Source organism: Condylura cristata, unplaced genomic scaffold, assembly GCF_000260355.1.
Source record: "Condylura cristata isolate star-nosed mole 26May11 unplaced genomic scaffold, ConCri1.0 scaffold00007, whole genome shotgun sequence".
Lineage (NCBI taxonomy): Eukaryota > Metazoa > Chordata > Mammalia > Eulipotyphla > Talpidae > Condylura > Condylura cristata.
The window spans coordinates 7,794,233-7,806,397 of record NW_004567108.1 but is presented as its reverse complement, the minus strand read 5'-3'; the positions used below and the strand labels follow the sequence as shown (position 1 = coordinate 7,806,397).

Below are 12,165 nucleotides of genomic sequence, written 5' to 3'. Positions count from 1 at the left end.
ATATATAACCAACTCTATAAATGTTCACTTTAATCTCACAATAATGGACTATATTGAAACAATAAAGTGACATGAATGAGCGATTGACATTACTTGTATGAGTGATACATGCTGTTGTCAACTTTATTAATGCCCATTTACCTCCCTACTTAAATAGATTTCCTAGTGTTCTCTGTTTTAGAAGGAACTTTATAAGAAAACAGGATTTTATTGATGGAATGTTAACTTTATTTGTGTTCCAGTATTTGTTTTTTCTCTTGATTCTGACAAACTGAAACTGAAAAGCAAAATCTAATGTTACCCAAATTAAAGCATGCCTTTAAAATGTTTTTTGGTAGTACTCATTTACAGTTAAATAGTCTAAGTTGTTGTTGGAATATTATCACCGTCCTTGCTGCACAAACCCTGAATCATTTCTCTATTTTTCATTTATTCATTCCCTTATTCAACAAATGTTTATTTTGTTGGCTGTAGTATGAAAAGTACTTCACTAATCATCTCATAAAACGAGGAAAAATACACGGACATGGTACTGGAATTCAGAATAATCTAGCACAATGAAAACTGAAATAGTACCTGTGGGGGAAAATGCAATGCTATTTTGCAATGGTGATAAAGGATGAGATAAATGCCTTGGTAACTTAGAGATGCAAGTGGTTGCATGGAACTGTGATATCTGACTTTCAAGAAGGGGTTGTTGATTTTGTCCTGCGTTCAAGCTGACAAGTTAAGCTGCTACAGTTTTATAGATGCTGGCAGAAGGCATGCGGCTTTGAGCCTGAGACAAAAGACTTTATTGCCCATAGCATAGCATGTAACATGAATGCCCCTACTGCACACACCCCAAAGAATAAGAAAAAGCAACCCAGGTACACATCACACACACACACACACACACACATATCATGGGTAAGAAATCTTGAGTGTTGAAATCCTGAGATTTACTTGGAGTTTCCAGCACAGCTCTCCAGTTATTGTCCTCAAGGAAGAGATTGTCTTTATATTACAATCAGAAAACAAATATCCCTCCAAGGGAGATTTTTTTTTTCTTTTTTGAAAAGACTCTGACATAAAGATATTTGTGTGGGCCCTCCCTGGTGGTGCAGCAGGTTAAAGCACATCACTAAGAAGCTAAAGCCTCTTCAGGATGAGTTTGATCCCTGCCCCAGAGGTGATCCACAGGGCAAGGTAGACTTCTCTTGACCACCCCCTTGCTCCCCTCAGCAGTGTACTTCGTCAGTCAGCCTGTTCTGCTCCCCACTCTGTCTCTGGTGAATCCTCTCACTGCTCCTCCTCCTCTGGCCTACACTCTAGTTCTGTATGCACAATAAATCTTTTAAAAATATTTGTGAAAATATAACATAAAACAAAGTTATTAACACCTCTTAGAAGACTTCAGAAACATATAAGATCCAAGGTAAATCATCTCCACAAACAGAGAAGTCTAAGTCTCTGGGAGAAGCACCAGTGCTTGTAAACCTGAGGGAAGGTTTTACCAAGTAAAGTTTGGAGACTAAGGCTTTAAGTAAAGTGAAGTTGAAGGAAACATGGCAGGGTGCCATGCCAGTGTGTACACAGTATTTTCATCACCGTCTCCATAAAATTAAAAAAAAAATAATCATATATATATATATATATACATATATATATATTTCCAACAGAAAAGCTTAATACACCTAAGTTAATATTCATTGACCCATTTATGTTATTTAGATATTTCCTCATATATCAGAGAGTTAAAGTTTAAGGTGCAGTTTACTACTTTAAACAAATGCAGTTTATTATTGTCCTCTGTGAAATGATTATAGATTAAACCTGAAAATATTAATGATTTGGGAGTCAACCTGGAGATAAAACTTGCAACAAATTTAGGTGAAGATGTCTGCAAAACCCTGTGTTCTGTATTTTGACCATAACCAATAATTATTTAATCCATTTGTCTCCAGTAGAGAAATATAAAGATTATTGTGAAGCATGAAATATCAGTTGACAAAAAAGGATTAAGTTTTAGATAAAACAGTGAAAATAGTGGGCAAAGGAGAAGGAAGTAACACAAAAATTCCAAAGTCATGTTTAGAAATTTAACAAGTTCTTGATTTGGAATGGGAAAATGCAATTGGTATTGGATTAGAAATAGGAATTAAGCTCATAATCATCAACGTAAAGGGTAAACGTAAAGTGTGAGAAAATCTTAAAGGCAAGAGAGCTTACAGAGAATAATCATTTATTAAACTAAAAAAAAAATGTCTTTTGTTCAGTTTTTCTAAATGTACCTTGTATAGGTACACCAGAATGAAAACATAACATATTTTCTGATATTTAAATCTTCTGACAGACAGTATGATGGCTTGAAGTCATTCATCACAGAAAAGTGAACTTCCGTTATTTTTAAGAGGATCCATCCTCACAGGAAGAAGAGCCATCTGGTAGATTTGCAGATTTGACAGTTGGGAAGCCCTCTTCAGTGTTCTGAGCATCATGCACTCATTGACACATATGACTCCACACAATATGTCCTTAGATACCTCCAGTGAAGGCACTTCTAAAATCTCTGGACTTCCCATCATACATTCTTCTCTCTGACATTTCCTATTTAAGCAGAAGTGTTCTATGCAAAGTCAGCCTATTCCCTGCCAATAACATACAATAGTAGAGTTTAAAAGTTGGTGGCAGTTATAATTACAGGTTTTTGAATACATAAAATAATATATGATCCCACACATTGAGAATAAAATGATATATTCAGAAAATAGTGTTAACAGGCTATTTTTTACAAAGACAGTTTCAAAAAAAGAAGATGAGCAAGGGGAATTTCTTTTATAAAAGGCAAACAGAAGGCATTCTCTACACCTCTTTGGAATCCAACTTTTATATATTAAGAACCAAATGGCAAGATAATTCAGTCAAAGGTTTAGTTATCAGAAATACATTTTGGGTAAATGTCAGCAACCCTTTATTGAAAGCAGTGTTTGCTCAGAATTCTCAGAAGAAATGTATATATATATATATATGTCCAGAAATATGTGACTAATTATTTAATCTTTGATGATATGAGTAACAGAGATATAAGAAAAGTCATTTGTGAATGACACAGTTATTAAACCAAAAATTCAAAAACTAAACAGTGAAACAAGCTTAAAGATAAATTAATGGAAATCTTTCTTCAGAGACTCAGAGAACGATATGTTCCTAACAAGTGATAATTTTCCACAATTAGGTCTTATTTCTTGTCCCACAATAAGGGGCATTAACCTATTGCTGAGGAGGGAACAGTTACAGCTACAGTAGAGCTGGTATCTGGAAGCAATCGGGGGCCCTTCTGGTTACATACTGAGTCTACGGTAGAGGCCTACCTTCTGCTTTTTAGAAAGTAATGCATTAAATCAAAACGGCTATGTTTGTTGGAGTACTAGGGCAAAGATGTTCTTTTTTAAAAAGGGGTATTCATTTGTCCATACAAGAATTGGGATATAGGCCAGAGGTACGGTAGGGTGAGAAGATTCACTGGAGAGAGAGCATGGAGCAGAACAGACAGATGTGCTGAAATACACTGCTGAGGGGAGTAGCAGGAGAGTCAGGAGAGGTCTGCCACACCACATGGGTCACCTCCCTAGCTGGGGATGGAACTCATGCAGCAGTGGCTGCGATAAAGTCATAGTGCTGTGCCTTAACCCATTATGCCACTATGGAGGGCCCACGATGATGCTTTGTATTAGAAATTGTACTTATATTCAACAACAAAAATCAGCTTTGACCATGGAAAGAAGCCAATGAATTTAGTGGATACATATCATGTAACTGTTAAAATTGATGAGGGGCCTGAAAATCAGATTTTGGAAGAGGTAGGAATCAAGAGAAGTTAGAAACGTCAATCGCTTGCTCCTGAAGCTAAGTGGCTATAAAGACTAATAATTAAAGCAAGTGTCACTGGGCTCTGCCCACATAACTTCAAGAATAGTCACCACAGTATCTATACCTTAAGGCCCCTATTATGAAGCATTTTTCTACTGTCTCTATATTCATTATCATTTGCTCCAGGGTGTTAGAACATGCAAATGACCTGTGTATGTCAGTGGTACAAGGTTTAAGTAGAGTGTGATAAGGAGAAAATATGTTGATCCGTAAGTGTTCAGAGGTTAAAATTAGGGCTCTGTTAATCAAAATCCATATGTTGTAGTATTCCATGAAAAAAAGGAGGGTATATGAATATCCCAGTTAAAAGGCCATTGTCTATACCCGTTGTTATTATGTTTTAGATATTTATGTTTTAATTCTTTCTAACCTATACAGGGATGGATTTCAAGTGAAGTAGAAAATGTTCATACATTTTTTTGCCCTCTCCTGATATAGTAAATTGCTTTCAAAATTATATTGATGATATTTAGCTGTTTTATCATTCCACAGAACTTCATTTACTTATTTTCATAATTGGCATAATAGATTCATAAACATAGCATTTGTGAATAGACTAAGATGCATTTATACATTTTTAAAATGTTCGGTAATGTAAAGAAAACACTCATTCTATATTACCCTCTAATACTTTACACAAACCACTTCATCACTTCTCCTCATGAATTATGCTTTGTTAAACAACTTAGAATAAAGCTCAAAGATGTTGATTTCATCTAAAAATCACACCAAACGGTGTGGGAATATTAAGATAACAACACCTTCTATATTTTCATCAACTTGACTTCTAAGAAAAAAGGCTAGAGTTTCTGTTTTATGGAACCCATGACATAAAAGTAAGAATCTTTTTGATAAAAATAAACCTTTAATATTAATCACAAATAATTTATTAGAGACTATAGTATATTTTTAAAAGCTATTGTTCAAGCCAAAATTTTTTATAAATAAAGGAAACAACAGACTTGTCTAGGTATATACATTGGTTATATTAAGTTCATATTGTGAGTAAATTGCTAAAAAAGAAAGAAAAAAAGAAAAGGAGGGCTTTCCTGGTGGCACAACAGGTCAGAGCACAGCACCGCAACAGCCTGAGCATGAAAGTTCGATCCCCGCCCCAGAGGTGACCCAGATGGGGTGGCAGACCTCTCCTGTCTCACCTGCTGCTCCTCTCAGCAGTGTACCTCATCAGTCTGCCTATTCTACTCCCCACTCTGTCTCTGGTGAATCCTCTTACTGTCCCTGCACCTCTGGCCTGTACCTCAGTTCTGTGTGTATAAATAAATAAATCTTTAAAAAAAAAGAGAGAGAGAGAGAAAAAAAACTTCTTTTTGATTTCACAGTGTGCTTTCCATGTTGGGAGTATAATATATTGCTTTTTTAAATATTTTTAGAGATATGCTTACATGTTAGTATTTTAATTTAAACTACTGAGGAATGTATCTTTGTTTTTCTGAAATACTGCAAACTTATATTTGTCAGACACTTAAATCCTAATTGTAATTCAATGTAATTTTTACAGAACTGGTGAAGAAAGCATTACTATTAATCTTAATTTCTGAGAAGAGATAGTGATAGAACATTCTTACTTTGAGTAGCATGTTTTTTTAATTTTTTTTCCACCTCATCCTTTACTGAGTATAAAAATTGTTCTCAGTAGAATAAAAGAATTATACTAAAACTAATTAGATTCCATCATTTAAATCATTTAGATTATCATGTCAACAATATTATAATTCATTCAGTTCTACATTTCACTTTGTGCTGATATACAATTTTTTTTTTTTATGGAATGAGAATGGGATTTATCTTACTTTTTTTTTAAAGGAGATGTACTAGCTATATTCTTGAATAAATGTAACTTTTGTGAATAATTATTGAAAAATAGGGATTGAAGTAATACAGAAAACTTGCTGCACAATGCTGTCTATCGTCAATGTGTTAATAATTCTGCCATTCTCTTCTATCCGAATTATTTTGTCTTCTATAAACATTTCTTAAGTTTTTTTTTTTTTTTTTTTTTTTTTAGTGTTCAGTTGTAGTAAGGCAATATCTATGTCCTCAATTATTTAAACAATCAAAATGGCATCCCCTTTGTTCTTTTTGATGCTGTTTGTTTCCTCCTTTATCTCTAGAATTAGGTGCAATATGATACCCGACTTCAGTATCTGTCATGTATTCAGACATGTGCTATACTCATGCTCTATTTCTGAGGTTCCTTAACATATATTTCACCTAGGCAGGAGAGAATACTGACAGGCAAGAAAGGGAAGTTTATGTAAAAATGTATATGGCAGGCCAGCTTAAGAATATATGTATGTTTCCAACGAATTTGTATATATATTCTTTGCCTATCAGCATTGACTGCAAACAGTATAATTTGCATTCAGAACAAACACTTAAAGCTACAAGTTTTGTAATGTATGTAATTGTCTCTTTCCATTAGGTAGAAAATGGTTGCCTGTGTTCACCTACTGTGAAGAATTGGAATCAAACAAGAGAGCTTCGATTCTCCAAGTGTTTCAGGATGTAAATGTAGTCTGACCTTTCCCTGATGGGCAGTTAAAACATGGACACGCTAAACAATTTGCTTTGGACCGTCCTTCAAAAGATGCTTTGGCTTCTCTCGTGAATGCTCACTAAGCATTTGTAGCTGACAAGGAAAAGAAAGAAAACTGTGAACTGGCAAGTTATCTTACAATGAAAATTTCGAGCACATCTTGCATCTGTCCAGTACTGGTGTGTCTCTGTTTTGTTCAGAGGTGTTATGGAACTGCTCACCACAGCTCCATCAAGGTGACCAAGAACCAAACCAAACACATTGAAGGTGAAACCGAAGTCCACCATCGTCCCAAAAGGGGATGGGTTTGGAATCAGTTCTTTGTTTTAGAAGAACATATGGGACCAGATCCACAATATGTTGGAAAAGTAAGTTTTTAATGTTTTGGTTTGTTTTCTCCTCTTCTTGGAAATAAATGGAGGGGTGTGAGGAGAACAGGACAGAAGTTGCCTTGTAAGAGACATGGTATGCGAAGTCAGTGGTGTTATAGAATCTTATGACTCAGATGAAACATTTCAAAATAATAACGTAAGAAATGATCTTTATTAACCAAGTCACATCACCTTTAACATTGGCCTGTACAAAATGAGCTGAATTCTCTTTATCAGCATTACCCTTTCTTTTCTTTCTTGAAAAGGGAGAACACGTCAATGAATAGTTAAATAATTTGTAAAAACATAAAATCTTTTTACAATGGAGATATGTTAGAATTCACATCCTTTTATGGAGGATTGATATTGTTTATCAGTTGCTAGAGCAGATGAGGCTACAGAGAAGACACTCGCATGCCAACTACTACAATCCTGTTAATTACTAGAGCTTGCATTTGAATTGAAGTCAGCCCTTAAAAGAACATGACTATTATTATTTTTTTAAACCCTCCAATCTACTTCCACTAAAACGTTGACATATTTTGAATATAGATTAATTCTATACTGAATGGCTGGTTTTGTTAAAATTCCAGAATAATGAAGTTTGTTGAAACGATTAGCATATTCAGACCAAATGCTCTTTTTCTCAAAAATACAGACAAGACTGTTTAGTGGCTTATCAGATGCTGAAGGGAATCACACCCTAAGTGATTTGGAACAGTGTAAGCTTGTGTCCTCCAGGATCTGGGCTAGAGGGTAGAGTGGGCAGTGGAGAGAACTTTTTTGATGAATGACTGGCCTCAGGTAGGAGTATTCACAGCCCGTGGGAGGAACAGCAAACCCCACAAGACGATCTGTGGGATTGCAGCCTTCGTGACTTCCATCTCTCTGCTTGACTACTTATTTTCCGTTTAACATTGTTAGTACTAAAAAAAAAAAAAGCAGTTTTCTCCATCCATCCATAGTGCTTCCCTGACGTGTGGGCAGCCCAGAATCACCAACCATCTGCTCCATCCCTTGTCCAGCAGGGACTGGATTGCAGATGTATTTCCCATACAAGGCAGTCACTGCAGAGTTGGAAAAGGGAACACGTGCAAAAGATCTGCAACAATTCTGTAACAATTCTGTCAGGTTCTTACATGCAGATGAACATGACCTGAGGACTCATGACTTCATCATATCCCCCCCCTTCACAAGGTGCTCCAGGAGTTAGAGACCAATGTACTAAAACAGAAACATAACTTATGAGGTCACTAGAAAGTTATTTATGTTGTGAACTTCAAAACCCTTTTGCATTATTCTTTCAATCCTCCGAAGGGAGAAAAATGGAACAGACTATATTTACCTCTTTAGACACAAACAAAACACATTATTAGCAGGAACTATTTTGTGAGATACATTTTGTCTTTTAATTTAATTTCATTAAGAAGATAAGCCAAAATTTACTATTAGGGTGACAATAAAGATGTGACAATTTCTCATTTCCTTTTAGCTCACCTTTTTTAGTAAAACATGGAACCTTAGCAATAGATCAGTTTCAAGGAATCCCTATGGGTCTGGGTGCCAGTGAACATATGGTTGAAAGATGTTTACTTGTCAGGAATTCGTGGGGTCTCCGAATCTGGTCAAGCCGGTGGAGATTCTGTACAAACGGAGTCTGAACTGTCATAGACAGCGTTGATTGGCAAATAGTCCCTTTTTGCCCTGTCCCATCTGGATCGCTCACTCAGTGTCTCTAGACTCTGCCTATAGGGGAAATTCTAACTTAATTGTACAATTTCCTTCCCCTCCCACACCCACACCACCAAAATCAGTGTCTGCACACACACACACACACACACACACACGAAAATTCTTTTAGAGTTCAAAGCTCACCAGTCCTTATGTACCTAAATTATTATACTCTTATCCCATTATTTTAATTCTTTCAAGAATTAAAGTTACATCTCACACTTAAAAAAAACACATTCATAATGAACCAGACATGTGTTTTCACAGGATTCCTGAATAAAACATTCTTATTATAATTACTATGGACATGAAAAACTAAAGATTGAACATCAGCCTCGCCTTAATCCTCACAGAAACAGAAATCCTATCAGGAATTTTGTCAGCAGGAAATAAAACAAGAACAATCATACGAATATGAGAGCTTTATATTAGTTCTTATGAATGCATTATAGATGGTTCAAACTGTCCTGAAACTTTTGATTGTAATACTGTGTATCTATCGCTATACTTCACATTATGAAACAACATTTAGTGGGCTTCGGATGAAAGCCCAAGTTGTGTTTTGTTGTATGCTGACTTTGCCGAGATTTCTTAGGCTCATTTTCTTTGCCTTTTCTTTATCAAAGACTGAATCTGTTGGCAATCTGATCCCAACAGAAAAAGTGGCACTAATACATGGGTTAATGCCAATACTAAGATGTGGTTAAGGCTTTGATTATAAGACAATATGTAAATGTGAGAAATTTACATATATGATGGAAATATGTAAATATTTAAGATAATGTGAACTATGATGACATAAGATACTATATGAAACAATATGCATATTTACTATGAAGCTAAGGCCATGATCATAAGGCTTTTTCTAGCGGTGAGTAGTACAAATGTGTCTCTACAAGTAAAATATATAGAGACCCATATGTTTGTACATAATTACCCATGAATATGCACATTGCCTATGTGACTATAAGTTTAATTGAAACTTATTTTTTTTCTAGAATGTAAAAGATCAAATACACGAGTTAATGTGAATATTTCTTATGAATATGATCTATTAAGGATCTTTTTTTATATCTCATAAGCTTTAAAAAATATTTATTTTTATTTTTTTATTTTAAAGATTTTATTATTTATTTGTGTATACAGAACTGGGGTACAGGTCAGAAGCTTAGGGGCAGCGAGAGGCTTCACCAGAGACAGAGCAGGGAACAGAACAGGCAGATCGACGAAGTACACTGCTGAGAGCAGTGGGCGGGTCAGGAGAGGTCTGCCACGCCATGTGGTCACCTCCGGGGCAGGCGGGATCGAACTCATGCGGAAGTGGCTTTAGATTCTCAGTGCTGTGCTTCAACCCGCTGAGCCACCAAGGAGGGCCCCTAAAAAAATATTTTTAAATGAAGGATTAGGACAAGAAATAATCTAATAGCACCATTGGTAGTAAGTCCTCTTTTCCTGGGAAAAAATATATGATAATTAATCATTATAGTTTTAACAAAAATGTTCCCTCTTTTCCAAAAATCATGTAAAAATTAATAGAGACTGTCTAATCTATTTTTCATGTTAAAAAAATTGAATAGTGCTGGATGAATCCCATTATAGCTAGGAATAAATGCTGCATAAGATAGCAAGATAGCACGCAAATCCCAAACTGCTTGTCGTACATCACACCTCTCATTGGCTTAGAGTTTCCCCTACGAAAAAATAATGACCAGGGAATACAGAGAACAGGGCTCCTCTTGTAACCTCCTGGCTTGCTCTCTGATTTACAATTAGTAAGTCTCTTTAATTCTTCCAAGAGGGCTTCCTCTCCTGAAGAACTGAGAAATACTGGTTTGACATTTTTATTACTATTTCAAGTGTGTTATAAAGTTTGGTGTGTGGTTTAGATTATGGGGCAGTTACCCTGTAACCTGAAGGCCAGATGCAACCAGTTTCTTGTTTTAGTATGGCTTGTGTGGCGAGTGTTTTTCTTCAAGTTTTACTTTCAAACTTTTAAACATTGTGACACATGGCGATTATAGACAACTCAATTTTTAGCTTATATCCATGATGTTTTAATGGGACACAGTCATACACAGATATTTATGTATTGGTTGTGGATATAGATGTAGATGGGAAAATTCAATAGTTATATTTATTTTTGATCATTTACAAGAAATATTCGAGAGCCCAAGTAAAGATATCTGTCTCAGCTAGAAGAGCATAGGAGCTTTGAGGCAAGTTTTGGATTGAACTGTCACATCCGATTAATGACTATCATAATTATGACTTGACTTTTTAGCATTATAATAAGCATATGTCATAATGCGTAGGGAAGTGCTTCATAAACTATAAACTTTAGGAATCATGCTAATGCCTTGTAATGATTGTTTACAATTATTGAAATAAAAACCTCACTAGTATTTGCCTTTATGGGGGAAGAGAGTTTTTGGAGCTGTTTAATTTCCCACTTCTTCTGGGATCCTTTCCTCCATAGATAGCTTAATGCATGTGGAAATCTGGTGTTTTTGTTTATTATTGTTTTGTTTAAATTGTATTTGATAGGCATTGTTCTGTTTCATCATGTCTATTATGCAATGCATGTCCTTGATCAAATATAAATTATATATCTATCATCTATGTAACTTACTATACACACACATACGTATTTATATATATATACATATATACATATATGTATGTATGCATGTGTGTATTAGCTGTCTGAAAGATCTCACAGTGGGATATTTGTTCAAACAAAATAAATCTTTAATTTTTGTAGGTATTATTAGAAACCCCCTTCTAAGGTTCTGTGCTATTTTGTGTCTCTCTAGTCACATGTAGAAGTGATTATTTATCTCCATCATTGCCAATAGATAGAATTGAAAAACTTGGATTTTGCAATTTGATAGGTGAAAAGTAGCAGGTCTATATAATTTCAATTTACTTTTTTTATATAAATGAAATTGATTACCTTTGCAATTCGGGACATATGAATCATTTCTTTCTTACTGTCAAACTCTCTGTCACCCCTATTTTCATATTCTGTTAATCACTTTAACTTATCAGTATTTGTATTTGTATTTTTTTAAAGATTTATTTATTTATGCATCCAGAACTGGAATACAAGCAGGAAGTGCAGGGGAGGTGAGGGAATTCAACAGAGTCAGAGTGGGGAGCAGAACAGACAGATCGAGGAGATCAAGGAACTATACTGCTGAGGGGAGCAGAGGTGGGTAAGGAGAGGTCAGCTGCTCCCTGTGGGTCACCTCCAGGGCAGGGATCAAACTCACACTGAAGCAGCTGTGGCCAATATGCAGTGTTATACTTTAACCTGCTGCACCACCAGGGAGGACCCACATAGTTCTTTATAGAACTGGTTCAATAATTCTTTAGCAAGTTATCAGTTATTTTTTTCATGGTTACTATTTGTATTTTGAATTTGTTTATAACTTTTTGTTTGGTTTTATGATTTTAGTAAGGTAATTATTTCCATTCTTTAGACTGTGATACTTTTATTTGGTTTTGATTCTTCTAAAATTGGACAATATTGATATTCAGATTAGTGGTTATAGATAAAAATACATTCTTCACATTCTCAAGTCTATAATTGCA

General features: G+C 35.2%; 1 protein-coding gene across 6 annotated transcripts in view; it reads left to right on the top strand.

The window, feature by feature from the left end:
• The window catches only part of CDH18 (cadherin 18, type 2), a 658,667-nt gene that overhangs the window by 440,808 nt on the left and 205,694 nt on the right, over positions 1-12,165 (top strand). For all 6 annotated transcript variants that reach the window (XM_012721823.1, XM_012721820.1, XM_012721821.1 and 3 more), the window contains one exon: positions 6,356-6,837. In XM_012721823.1, the coding sequence (XP_012577277.1) occupies positions 6,610-6,837 (228 nt within the window). In that variant the 5' untranslated portion in view covers positions 6,356-6,609. The remainder of the gene's footprint in view (positions 1-6,355; positions 6,838-12,165) is intronic.